Source organism: Cupressus sempervirens, chromosome 1 (assembly GCF_028749045.1).
Source record: "Cupressus sempervirens isolate cs-2001-9-10 chromosome 1, ASM2874904v1, whole genome shotgun sequence".
NCBI classification, from domain to species: domain Eukaryota; kingdom Viridiplantae; phylum Streptophyta; class Pinopsida; order Cupressales; family Cupressaceae; genus Cupressus; species Cupressus sempervirens.
The window spans coordinates 508267110-508281852 of record NC_143118.1 but is presented as its reverse complement, the minus strand read 5'-3'; the positions used below and the strand labels follow the sequence as shown (position 1 = coordinate 508281852).

Sequence of the window (14743 nt, the reverse complement as noted above, 5' to 3'; positions counted from 1 at the left end):
TTGTTTTTTTCAATTCAATATTTAAAGGTATTTATACAGTAAACGTCCTGATTACTAGGAAATATTTCTCCCATTCCACCCAACTCTCAAGTATTTCCCATTCTCTCCATGGGTATCGTTACATCCTCTTAATGACCAACAATATAACCTTTGATTAACTTAACAAACCTTATTATATTATAGCCTATGTTTAATCCTTAGCAACCTTGATGTCCAGCTTAGGCCATTTTTAACATCACTGGCATCCAAGTGCAGTAGATTACTCAAGGAAATTCTTTACAAAAACGATTATATGTTCAATGAAAAAATTCTTATGCAATTAACAGCCGAAATAAATTACATGCGAGTCTTTTTTTAACTCACTACACAGTTCAAATAATTTGTACACAAATTCCTAATACCAATGGCATTGCAAACAATTCCAGACAAGTATCTCCATATGGGATACAAGCCTATGCCATGTGATGGTGTAGATCATTTACACACTTGTCTCTTTCTATGTAGATTAGCTTAGGCGTGACCGAGAGAAAAAAGGTAAGGAAATTCAATGGATTAAAAATTAGAGCCTCTTTGAAATACAATACCGATGAAGACGTTATGAAATTGAAACAGTACACTTCCAGAGGGCAATATCACTATTACAAGGACCTAATCATATGACCATTAAAATATTGACTTGGATTTTCTGTGATATCTGGTACACTTGCACGCTATTTCATTTGTAATAACTTATTGCCAATTTGCCGTAACTCTGTCAATGCAGTCAGTGCTGCACTATCCTTTCTTAACGTGGTGTCTTGCAACATAGATGATTCAAGAACCTGCAAATGAAACAAACAGAAAAGTACTTTTGAAAACAATTTTTGCTTCTTTCCCTACTGAATTTTACAATATGAACAAAACTCGATATCTTTTTCAACGAGTCAAAATAGATCCAAGTCAATCTGAAGTGATGCTCATACCTGAATTTTTTGAATTATAGATTGTCCCATGATTCCCAAATTAATAGATGTGTTCTCACGACCTGATTCAGTGCTTAATTCTGCAGGGCTGTGTGATGTGTTTAGGACAGAACCATTAAGCACTTTTGTATCCTTAACATCATTGCCACAAGTGGTACCATCAATGTCTTCAAGAACAAGTTTCAAACAAGGTGTGGAAGAAACTTCTATATTTGAGGGTATGATCGATTCCTGAGTTGATTGCTTACCATCACAAGCAGGGGCACTCATCCCTGGAGGCTCATACCCCTCAAACAATTTCTTCCCACAGACCATATCAGCACTTGAAGTACAGGATTCATCTTTAAAACAGTCATCAATACTTTTCTCCTCTGGAACCAGGTTGTTTCCTTCAGTCTTCCTACAATCTATATCAGAATTTGGCTTTGAGAAATCACCATGAAGTGTGTTTTCCTTGGTTATTGCTGCCCCATTAACTTTATCTCCTTGAGGTACTTTTTCATTTTCAGATACACCTGTCCCATTAACTTTATCTTCTTGAGGCACTTTATCACCTCCAGTTGAACCATTACTATTTCCTGCTAATCCATCTTTAGAAGGTTCCTTAAGTTTTGCCCCAGGAATATTCTTAACAAAATTCCACATCCATCGGGGCCTACCAGTGTGTGCTACTGCTGAAGGCTTTTGTTTTCTCCAAAAAGTCAAAATGCCGCCCCCCTGGGAAGCATTACCTGTTGTGAATTTTCCTGATACTTCCTTTAACTCGGCATGTGCTTCTTTGCATTGATTTGATTGACATAATCCATTACTTGCACCTTTACTCTGATTTGGTAATTCTGCTTGAATTGTCACTTGTAATTTACTTACATCATTGATGTCACAATCCAAACACTTCTTCTCCACAGATTCAGTCACTGGATTTCCCTGTACCGATTGAACTGAAACAAGTTGCTCATTTGTAGTAGGCATCAACAATTTATCAACATTAAATTCAGCCTGTGAGTCTACTTCCACCTGATCATTAAACAACTTGTGCCCAGATGTTTTCCCAAATGTTTCAATATTAGAGTCATGAGTTCCACTTGAAATAGCATCTATTTCAATACTTTTGTTACTTGATATATGTTGCTCTGTTGCTTCATTTGAATCTAAAGCAAGGTGTTGTGGGTTCAAAGAATCTATTGAAACGATTTCACCACCATGCCCAACTGAGCCCATGCCATTATCATCCTGAACTTCATTGCTGTTAGATTTTTCAGGCATCACTTTTTGTAGTATTGAAGTTATCCATTTTTCTTCCCAGTAACTCTCTGGTAATGTTATTCTTGATCCATCAGGTGAGCATGGACTGGAATTTTGGTTTTTAATGTTACTTGTATAAGAAATTACAGGTATCTGAGACATAGGAGAAACACTTGTACTTCTCGAGTGTTTACCGATCCTAGTGTAGTTCAAATTGCAGCCCATCTTTGTAACATAAGGAGTGATGCAAACAGAATTCATGGCAAGAGGTTGGATTAACACAGCATTTTCAATCAACTTTCTAACATCAGAATTATGTGGAAAATTAAGCAGTTTCTTAAGGCAAGTTGTAGCATCTGGACAAGCTAGCAATGATGATCTTAAATGCAAGAGCATTGATACTGCCATTGCTGAAATAAATGCACCACGGTCGCAATATGCAATACTAGTTACATAGTTAGCATCTTCAGATAAAAGAGATGAAATGTTTTGTGCTGAGAATATTGCATCCCAAACGAGCAAGAGCTCGTGGAGCACAAACTCTCGACCAAAAAGCACACGCAACCACCTCAAAGCAAAAAACTGGGGCTCAACATGCAGCTCAACAAGATGACTGTATAAGGAGCTATCAATGACTGAAAGCAAATTATATAAATGTGCAGATGCTTCAATAACAGGAGACAATCCTGACACCAAACCAACTTCAGGGTAGTTCATGAAATAGTCTGCCATAGCAATTGGTCCACCTTGTCCACTCAATAATGCATCAAACATGCAATATGCATCATGTTCGATGAATCTTCCAGACAGAAGAGCCCCTAATTCCCCTTCTGCACCATATGCATCACTTCCTGAAAATATAGATCTAACCTCCGGGTCAAGTTCATCAATGCTGCTAATCCTCATCCTATCTGCTTGGCACTTAAGAATGTCCACCTCCCCATAATCACTCAATCTCCTATCATCCTCTAGATTGCCTGATAAATTAGTACCAATAGGAGACATTTTTGTTTGTTTCTCAAAGTTCCTTCTTGGACTTGAATTATTTTCTAAGAGTGGTAGACCATCAAATCTCTCATCAGAAAGATTTTCAAACAGGTGTTTCACATTAGAGAGGTGTGTGACATCAACATGAAGAACATACAAAAGAGGAGCAAGAAGCTCGTGCATTCCTGAAAAGTAATAAAATGATATTAACAGATAAGTTTCTTTGAAATAAAGAAAAATTCTCCTTTGAACATGTTATTAGATGTCTATAGTGATAAGTAGGAGATAATTTCCATAGCAAGTCAAAATGTGATATTGCTATCAGGATTTAACTGTATGATTTTGAGTCAAACTCATTGACCCATATTTCATGAGTAGTGATTTGACATGAATCCATCTCTCATGAGAATAAATGGAACACTTAGCACTCACTGGATCTAGGTGATGCTCACAGGGGTGAAGCATTGAGACTTCCCGGGAGGTCACCCATCCCAGTACTACTCCAACCTAAGCACGCTTAACTACGGAGTTTCCTCCATGGTTAAACTCAAAGCTTGCAACTAGATCCAATGAGTGCTAAGTGTTCCATTTATTCTCATGAGAGATGGATTCATGTCGAATCACTACTCGTGACATATGGGTCAATGAGTTTGACTCAAAATCACACAGTTAAATCCTGATAACAATATCACAATGTCTATAGTGACCGTGACATTGTTTCTAGCAACAAAAAGTTCCCTACAATTTTATTCTCTGACTTGCAAATGACAATTTACCTTGTCGATAACTATATTCTGGATGTCTCAATGACCATACCAGCAAGATTCGTCTCAACATAGCCTGGCATGCAGAGGTTTGGAAATAGCTCCCATGTTCTGGATATAACCTTGACAAATCTTTGTCAATATTCTTTTCCAATTCAGCATTTCTGAAGAAACGTCCCCATATGCTTTCTGTAGTAGAGCAGTTGATAATCATCTGTTCAGAAAGAGAGACAGAATGTCCCTATAAAAAACTCAACCTTCTACATGGAATACAGTCATACGAACACTAATTAAACTTTCACTCACCTGGGTCTTGAGATAATGGATTGTCCATGTTAAGATGAGCAGTTTTCTGCCCTTCTTCCATCATGTGGGGATCAACAAGAAATCTCCTCCTTAAGTCAGCATACCTGCCAATAGTATAATCCTGATATTTTACTTGCAACAAAGAGTTACAATGTGTTTGTTAAATCGCTCCTCCAAATCTAGTTGTGTGCATATTATAATAGCATAAAAAGTCATCATCAATTAAATGTTGTACTGCACTGGTATTCTATAAAAGTTTATATGTAGGATACAAATATGACCCTAAATTATCCTAAAATTGTTAACCACATATGTAACAATTAACCACACACCCATTCTATATGCCTTAAAAAATAGAAAATTAGCCCATATTTTTTAAACCATTGTCATCCCTTTATTGGGAGACTTTATGCAGGATATAGCCTATTAGCCTCCACTCAACTGCTACGATTGTCAAATTCCTACTCCCATCTCCCTTGATCTAATTTACTATTCTAGTGCTGTCCGCAACCTTTAAAAACCATGGCTTCCTCTACTTATCAAGCTTCAAAGATGTAGCTTTTGGCAATCAGAAAATTTGCCAAATTTCTTCATGTTATATGCACACAAAATCATAATGAACCTTTTTTTGACAAAGGTGTATAGTTGTTGCCTTAATATATACCCTCCATCACATGTTTTTCCCAAAGAGGATATGAAGAACAAGTTATGACATTGCAAAGGGAAATCCTTCGTATGCAAATAAATCAGGTGACATCCAAGACCTAAAACTCTGAAATTTGCAATAATCAATTATGTTGAGGAAAGTAAAGGACTACAAGGAGGAGGAACAGCAAAGGATTCCCTACTAGGTACACTACCTCATGAGAATGTTTAAGGATCGCATGAGGCCAAAGGTTACAGAGTTTCCACTTTCCACTCTTGGGCCTAGGTTTGAGGATCATTTGAAGGGCACCCGATTGCAATGTCCCTTATGAACCCCATATTGATCAATTGCTGAAATAAACTAGAGAGGATCCTCAACCATAATAGGAGAGGATGGCATGCTAGGGGGGAATGGCATATAGGGCTCACTAGGTACACCGACTCATGAGAATGGTTGAGGACTGCATGAGACACAGTGGGATAGAGTTTCTTCTCTTGTGCCCAGGGCAGAGGATATTTGGGGCACATTATCATGTCTGCCATGTCAACCCTCGTTGTTGAACCCCCACATAATCACTTAGATTTATTATGTAGATATACATATTTCTTAACCCTAGAAAACGATGTATCTCAGAATTATATCTACATTATTATCTAACTCGGTTGCAGGGTTCCTAACTAGACTTATCTCATCTTATGCTTGAGAAAGGATTACATCTCTAACTATATTACGCTCTTTATTTAGTTGGATCTGTGAATATAGGGAAAAGTACAAGGTGATCCAAGAAGGGGGCAATGCACAAAAGAAGAAAATAATTGAAACAAGCAATCTGACAAGGTATTTCAAATTGATTGTGATGCAAGTGGCAATGCAATGGGAAAGCTATTAAGCTAGGAAGGAAAACCAGTAGTTTGTTTCAATGAGAAGTTGAATTATGCAAGGGGGAGATATTCAATTTATGATCAAGAATTTCATACCGTAATCCAAGCTTTAAACCATTGTGAGGCTATTTGTCTCCAAAAGATGAACTATGGACAAATCATGCATAGCAATACTTGGTCCATAAATTTAAGTTGAATCAAAGACATGTGAAGTGGGTAAAGTTAAAGCAAATTTATTCTTATCTATAGCCAGGTTCTTCAAAAACCAGACTTGCGCTTGCTCTAAAACCTACGTTACTGGATTCGCACATCTGGCCCACAGACCAGATCTGGATTTGCGAACCAATGTGTACTAGATTTGTGCAGGTTCCGGATTTGACCCTGTGGGTTTGTCTAGATTTGCAGTACATAAATTTGGAAAAGTCCATAAGGTCAATTTCGGACCCTCTACAAACCCAGCACTAATCCACGTGGACCCGGGAGAATCCGGTGCAAATCTGCGCAAATCCCCAAAGACCTACAGGCCAAATTTGGAATAAGTACACACGAATCCATATAGATATAAACACGCACACACAAATCCATACGAATCATAATGGGGAAAAAATTCACAAATCCACGAATCGGATTCTTGTACCTGAACCTGTCCCCAAATCCTAATCGGCAACTTAGTCCAAAACACTCCAGCTCAACAATAGGAGCACCCTAGGAGCATCCCAACTACCCACATAAAACCTAAGGTGGCTGGGATGCTCCAAAAGATCCACTGTGCTTATTTGATCCACTTTATTGGTATTCTGAGCAAGGCCTATTGTTGATCAAAAGTATGCTCTGTTGACAATATTTGTGGCTGCAATCTTTATGTTGACTAGAATTCCTTGTAATTTGACCTGGCAGTCTGCTGTTTTACCTAGAAGTTTAAGATAAGTTGACTAATTTAAATTGCTACTGATTCTTTTATAGGTGCTTTGATATTCTTTAACTAACTGAAGTAGCAAGTGAAATGCCTATATCTAGGTTTAAAAAGGAATGTCTCTAAAACAGATCTTGTGGGTGGGAAATGCCCCTTGATTGGCCCAAGAACAGCTAGACATCCCCTTGATTGCTTTAAAAACAAAAGAAAAATGGCAACAAAAAGAAAACAAAAGAAAAATGATCTTCAACAGATGGGATAATTATAAGGGCAGGCTGCAAACCATGAACGATCATTTTAGTTAGAATCATGTAAAATGATCTCAAAATGAAATGGGCTTATATTATTCAGACATCTAAGCCATATCATTTCGGAAACCATCCAATCTTTGGTTCTTGTCAACTTGCAATAAGAAAAGAGGTTCCTTCATTTTGGCTTGTGTGACGGGGTTATAAAAACTCAATTCTATAGTATTTGAAGAAACAGCCTCCAAGGATGCAAAATAAGATCGCTGTGATGACATGGCAGCTGATGAACACCAAACGTGCACAGACTGAGAATCTAAGTTGCTTGCTGGTGGACATGGAACAAGTGATATTTTAGTTCTCTTATGTATAAAATCTTCTTTAAAATGTCATTAATGACAAAATAACTATGCTCCATGGAGTTTCTGGGACGGGGACGTTTTAGGGGATGGGGACGTGTTTTTGGTACAGGTACAGGTCGAAGCCAAAATTTAGGGGACAGGACCTCAAGGGACGGCAACTAAAAACATAGGGGATTATTTATATATAGAGAGACAAAATTCAAATATGCATATCATAACATTAATAAACCATTCACCATAGATATTTTAGAAGATCAATACAGGGAATATAATCAAATGGCAAATACTAAGTACGTCCATTATAACAATATCACATACATATATAGCAAAAATCAAAATGCCTAAAGGCTCCAAGTATGATGCTGAAATCAAAATGAAATAAAGATAAGTCCAACTAAAATAGTTAGTAAATACTAAACACAATCTTTCCTCACTAAACACAATCTTTCATCATTGCTGCTCTTGCTCTTATGCTTTTTTCTTCCTCTTAACAAGCATGTCAAATCTAAAAATGAGTAGAGGAGTTAGTGTTTTAATGGACCAAATATGGGTTGCATATATTTATTATGTCTTTAAGATGACTAGGAGCCACGTGGACAACGAAAATTAGAACATTTTGATTTTTTGGGGGTGTTTTACCTTTATCAGATTGGCTAGAAAAAAGGGGATGGCCAGCAGTTTCGGGAACAAATAGGGGACGGCAAAACCGTCCCCAGTAATGCTGGCCGTCCTCAAGTTTCTTGCCAAAAAAAAATGGCCATTGCAAAGACGTTTCCAAATTTGCTAAAAAGGGGGCAACTCAGGGGACGGCCAAAATCCATCTTCACATCCCGATTTTGTCCCCGATATAGGTACGACCCCAAAACCATAGGGTACACATCCCCGTGGAACATAGAGGAACTATCACTAACTATTACAAATACCAAATTTGCAATAAATGATAATAAGTGACATTTAAAACACCCCATCCCCAATCCACCCCCTTTCAAAAAAATTAAATAGTTAAATGAATTAATTTAATGCATGTTAAGTACAAAAGTAAACCATTGTTGTAGAATTCAAGATGGTCAGCCCATTGCAACATGATTGCTAATGTAGACTTGATAAAGTGTGCATTTAAATGTCATAAAGGAAGCAATGAAATTTAAAATTTTCTCACAAAGATAATCACACAACATACAAGATGTTGGTTACGCACATGAAGTCTCCAATAGACATGCATTAAGATTGCATGATCAAAGTTCCTAGGATGTGATGCTTACAAACACATCAAGCTCGAACTCTAAAGAACACCATACAATCTGCTTCAATAAATATGTATTGTGGAATCAGACTGAACCTTGACAAATGCAACATGCAAGTCTACTATAAATGATTCTCAATCCATGTGCAAGCTTGTACCTACAAATAGTCAAATAAGCACATTTTTTGTGATAAAAAGATAGTTAAATTTAGAATCAAAATCCATTTCATGGACCTCATAAGTGCAATTCTATTGTCACTAAAAATTCAAAATGCTTCAAAAAAAAATTTGTGCGAAAAAAATAATAATCCCTCATGCCTATTGTCCAGCTCTCGCTTGTCAGATCTACACAAACCAATAGCTGTTCCTAGCTAAGTTGACTGCTTTCAACAATTGTGAGCTCAAAATTGCTCCTGCCCATTCACCACATATTTTTTAACTTACATCTGCATGTTCCCATTACCCAAAACAAGACAAGTCCTATAACATCACAACTCTAATGCCACGTTAGAATTTTGTCATAAACAATAATTAAACCAAAGATCCAATGCTTATGAACTAACCACAAATTTAGAAGTAGAGAAAGTATTCAATCACTTGGAGCATAATTACAAATACATAGGACTCTTATATCATCAATCAAAGAGATGACATTGCCAAGAAGAGTTTCGATCCAAATCACTACCGAGTAGGAGGGAGTTAACCTAGGACAAAGGGAGTTAACCTAAGTACTACTCTGCCATCAACCCTCATGTTAACTTTTCTTTTGGTGAGATTCCCATGAATAAATATCATGGGACTCTGTATATTGAAGCTATAGTTATTGATAATATCAGTTGTGAATTTCTTGTAAACCTAAACTATTGTGTTAATACTTAGTACAACAGTGGCAACTTAGGGTGTGTTATTCTAACCATCAAAGTCGGTAGAAAGGCTTTATAGGTTCTGTCCTTAAGTTGTCGGTTCAGAATCTGGTACAGATGCAGATTCAAGATTCAGGTTCAAAATTTGTCCAATTTTTTTGGGGGTTCGGTGGGGGTTCATCTATATATATATATATATATGCTTCAGTAAAAAAGTCCATATACCACTATGCTAAGTCTGCTCCAAACAATCTTAAAAAAGAAAAGAAAATAGAAAACTATTTATTAATGAATCCAATCCAATATTATAAATAAGAAAAAAACTTCCACTTTCCAATCCCAGTTGTAAAGATATTTTTTAGCTTGGTTTTAAATATTATATTATTAAAGATATTTAAATTATTTGAGTTGTGTGCGTGCGTGAATGCCTCACGACTCAAGTACTATGAATTTGTTCGTTCATGAAGTGGTATTGAAGAAACTTTATGAAAATTGTCATGTCTTGGCTCTATTGTTGGCTTGAAATAAACTAACCATATTCGGAATCAATAGAAGTTGGTCAGGTTGGGAGGATTAGAAGAGATTCATCACAACTCAGTTGGGGGATGTCTTGTCTTGGAGGGGACATTACTCTGATTGGTCTTTGCTGAAATTTGGAGACACCATGGGGGAGCAGTATCATCTGATTCTATTTGAATGGAGGATTTAGCCTTTTCTGGAGATTGAAATAGAAGGATGTATGCCAAACAGTGGAGATTGTAGTTTGAGTCGTCCCTACATATCTTTGTGGCCAGTTAATGAAGTCACCTCTAAGCTGCTTCTTTGGACCAGTATAACCTTGATTTGGTCCATCACATGTCAGTCATGTGCACTTACTATGACTCCACAATCTGCATGCATGTATATTTTTTCGTATTCAATCAAGGACGTCATGAATGGCCTCCAAACAATGTGTTCATTACCAGAAAATGCCCTACGATACCTAAATAATGATGTGTGTTGTGCAATTACAAACTAATGTTGTGTGATAACAATGTCCTCATTATCAATCATTCACTGGTTATACGCTTCTCAATAAAAATAGACATTCGCTTCTCAATCGCTTTGGGTTCGTTTTATATTTTCCTCATTTGACAGAATTCAACCCAAAGTCAACCAGGGTCCTTCACAACAAATTTTGACCAAATGACACAGTGTGATGCGGACTTTGGATCCAATTCAAACTGAATTCAAATAACTGACAAATCTGTTAAGGAATATAGTATCTGTGATAGAGTAATCTGATAATTTGTTTCTGATATATCAACTTGATTATCTTATCGATTTCTCTCCCTAGTACTGTAGTTTGAATCTACAGAACTTATGACTGATATTGTTTCTCTGAATTGTGTTTGCAGAATTACTAATGCTTACAGTGTATATGCAGTATTCAATGGCTGAAGGAGATCACAGTAATATGTTATACAATTTCTGAATAAATCGCTGAGGATAGCAGATACAATGAATAGTAATATTTCCTTGTTATTGATATGTTCTTCATTGCATTTGTATCAATAAAAATATGAGATGGAGTGGACATGTCACCGTACAGACATTACTCTATGTGGCATGAGCCACATAGGGTCATGTCCCTATGCGGACATGATTTATCCATAACTAAACATATGTTGAAATCACCATATTTGTTAAGGCCCGATTACAACCTGGGCGATAATAAGACAGACCATATATTAATCAAGGCACTCACATTTGATACAGACCCAATTACGATCTAGGTGATTGTAATGTCCCCGTTTTGGCTGGCATCGTTTTGCGTGCCAGATCAGTCTATCACAGACTCTCATAGACGGGTGGTTGTGATGAGAGAGTCATTCTGGCGTTTATTTGGGAATTGGATGGGTTTATTATGCTCTTGGAGATATTATTTATATTTTATCATTACTTCTTATATTGGGCCTACATGTTATAATTCTAAGTTGAGTTGCACTTTTTATTTTTATAAAGTTATTTTATTATAAAAGTGCATTATAATGGGATTTTATAATGGATGTTTCTAAAAGTTCTTAGTAACTTCTTAGAAAATGATGCTTCTAGAAGTCCTTAGTAACTTCTTAGAAAAGTAAATAAAATAAGGACTTGGCCTCTCATTTGGATATACGGGATTTAGTAACTCAACTACATCTTCTATGAGCATTTGTGGAGCTTGATAGTCTGCAAATATTCAGCATAATCCTTGAGAACGATACCTCTCAAGAGATTGCATAACTGAAGAAGTGAAAGACCTTCTGAAGGGTTGCACTTTGGAAGTGGTATTCAGCCATTTCAAGTTGAGCTTAATTTGTATACTTAGACTACCTGAGGGTTTGAGCTTTTGGAAGCAAATCCGAAAAAGCAGTCCAAAAAAGCAGGTCCAAAAAAAAATCCAAAAAAGCAGATCCGAAAAAAGTAGTTCGAAAAAGCAAAGCGAAAAAGTAGATCCGAAAAAGGCAAGTGAAAAAGCAGAACAGAAAAAAAAAACAAAGTAGAAACATAGCATTGGAAAAAATTATTACAGCCATCTACAACTAGGTTCCTTTGTTAGCATTGCATTTTAGGTGTTATAAGTTTCAGCTGTAGGTGTGCATTATACCAACATTTTTGTAATCTATGTAAATGCCAAAAGTCTTGGCCATATTTCATACTAACATTGTAGTTGACATTTTATGTGCAATGAATGAGACATAAGTTGCTGGTCTGATATAGTGTAATTGAATATGTATTTATCATTCATGATAAGCATATTAATTTGCATGCCAATTGTTTGACAAAATGTCAATTCGCTGTAGGTTCTCTTTTTTGGCATAAATAATGTTATAATTTTGCATCCCAAGTGTTTGTCAAAATTATTAGTTGTTGTAGCTGCATATTGCAAGTAGTTTCAGTAACATATATGCATTGAATATTGTCAAAATAAGTTGCAGATTCATGTTAGGTCATTGTTTAATCAATTCAGAGTCTTCTTACAAGCACTCTTATTGATGCTAAGTGAAGGAAAAAGCCATAAAAGCAAACTGAAATTTTATCAGTCATATGACCCTTGTATGCAAAGTGTTTTCTTAAACCTTTATCAGCATTTTGGGATCAAATTTGAGCAAGGTCATGACAATAGTATCAGAGCTATAAGTCCTGCCATCCTGTGGAGGTCTTATTGGGAATTTGGAATAGCTAGATAGAGAGAAAAATGTTTGACAAAATGTATATCAGTCCAGATCAGGAAAATATAATGTTCAGGTTACTGGATATATTAGAGGAGCAAAATAGGCGAATGGATGTGACGCAACATGAGCAGAATAGTCGAATGGATATGATGTTGTAGCTTATGGCTAGATAGATGGGCATCAATACTGATGATTTGTATGTTGCTCCAATGCAGGAGGTAGTTGATTCCTCAAGTGGGATCAAGACACGTATAGAGCCACCCAACTATGATGTTGGTGTTTCAGCGGAGTCAGTCAATGTGGGTTTATGCTCTAGTATAATTGATTCACAATTTGGCATTGAGTCATATGTGCTGAGTCAGGAGTCCACGTATGAAGCTTTGTCAGCAGATGACGATGCAGCAATAGTGAGATTAGGAGAATGCGAGGATACTGTCATATCAGCAGCCACTTCTATGTCAATTGAACCATCCAATGAGGAGTTTAGTAGTATGCATGCAGTGGTTGATGTGTGTTCTAATGATGACACACATGTTGATTATGAGATTTCATCAACTCCAGATTCAGTTAAGTTTTCTATTGCAGTTGCTAGTGTTGTTCCTATGTCCATGTATTTTGATACAACTACACCTATTGTTGATACAATTAGCATGAGTGCATATGGTTCACCTGTAGCTACATCTTTTTCAATGCATGTTGGTGATGACTAGGATTCCAATTCAATATATATTATGTGGGTGGATACAAAGAAGAAGAGATTTCTTAGATCTTCTACGGAGTTGCTTTTCGGTGTCATTCTGACTTCTACATCACCCGCACAAGTTTTGGGTGCTATGTTACAGGACATCCGGTTGGTCTTGATGATGTTGATTGCAGTTGGTTTAATGTCCACAAGGATGTCACATACTACTTCATTTGGGATCCAGGTGGATTAATTGGTTTATTGTTCGGCCATTGTTTGGGGACAAGCAATTTCAGGAAGGGCGGACTGTACTGTCCCCATTTTGGATGGCATCATTTTGCGTGTCGGATCAGTCTATCACGGACTCTCGTAGACGGGTGGTTGTGATGAGAGTCATTCTGGCGTTTATTTGGGAATTGGATGGTTTATTATGCTCTTGGAGATATTATTTATATTTTATCATTACTTCTTATATTGGGCCTACATGTTATAATTCTAAGTTGAGTTGCACTTTTTATTTTTATAAAGTTATTTTATTAGAAAAGTGCATTATAATGAGATTTTATAATGGATGTTTCTAGAAGTTCTTAGTAACTTCTTAGAAAAGGATGCTTCTAGAAGTCCTTAGTAACTTCTTAGAAAAGTAAATAAATAGAGGGCTTGACCTCTCATTTGGATATACGAGATTTGGTAACTCAACTACATCTTCTATGAGCATTTTTGGGGCTTGATAGTCTGCAAATATTCAGCATAATCCTTGAGAGCGATACCTCTCAAGAGATTGCATAACTGAGGAAGTGAAAGACCTTCTGAAGGGTTACACTTTGGAAGTGGTATTCAGCCATTTCAAGTTGCGCTTTATTTGTATACTCAGACTACCTGAGGGTTTGAGTTTTTGGAAGCAGATCCGAAAAAGCAGTCTGGAAAAGCAGATCCGAAAAAGCAGGTCCGAAAAAAGCAGGTCCAAAAAAGCAATCCGAAAAAACAGATCCAAAAAAAAGTAGTTCGAAAAACCAAAGCGAAAAAGCAGATCCAAAAAAGGCAAGTGAAAAAGCAGAACAGAAAAAAAAACAAAGCAGAAAGACAGCATTGGAAAAAATTATTACAGCCATCTACAACCAGGTTCCTTTGTTAGCATTGTATTTTAGGTGTTATAAGTTTCAGTTGTAGGTGTGCATTATAACATCATTTTTGTAATCCATGTAAATGCCAAAAGTCTTGGCCATATTCCATACTAGCATTGTAGTTGACATTTTATGTGCAATGAATGAGACATAAGTTGCTGGTCTGATATAGTGTAATTGAATATGTATTTATCATTCATGATAAGCATATTAATTTGCATGCCAATTGTTTGACAAAATGTCAATTCGCTGTAGGTTCTCTTTTTTGGCATAAATAATGTTATAATTTTGCATCCCAAGTGTTTGTCAAAATTACTAGTTGTTGT

The 14743-nt window shown here is 36.5% G+C and overlaps 1 protein-coding gene across 3 annotated transcripts in view; it reads right to left on the bottom strand.

The window, feature by feature from the left end:
- Window positions 1–288: 288 nt before the first annotated feature.
- Window positions 289–14743, bottom strand: part of LOC149578459 (uncharacterized) — a 39318-nt gene continuing 24863 nt past the window's right edge. The window contains exons 2-5 of one of the 3 annotated variants that reach the window (XM_089829243.1): window positions 4262–4365; window positions 3968–4144; window positions 963–3376; window positions 289–821 (exon numbers count right to left, since the gene is read on the bottom strand). In XM_089829243.1, the coding sequence (XP_089685369.1) occupies window positions 711–821; window positions 963–3376; window positions 3968–4144; window positions 4262–4365 (2806 nt within the window). In that variant the 3' untranslated portion in view covers window positions 289–710. Of the gene's footprint in view, window positions 822–962; window positions 3377–3967; window positions 4170–4261; window positions 4383–14743 lie in introns of all 3 variants that reach the window. The other 2 variants (XM_089829256.1, XM_089829248.1) reach the window with 2 other exon arrangements.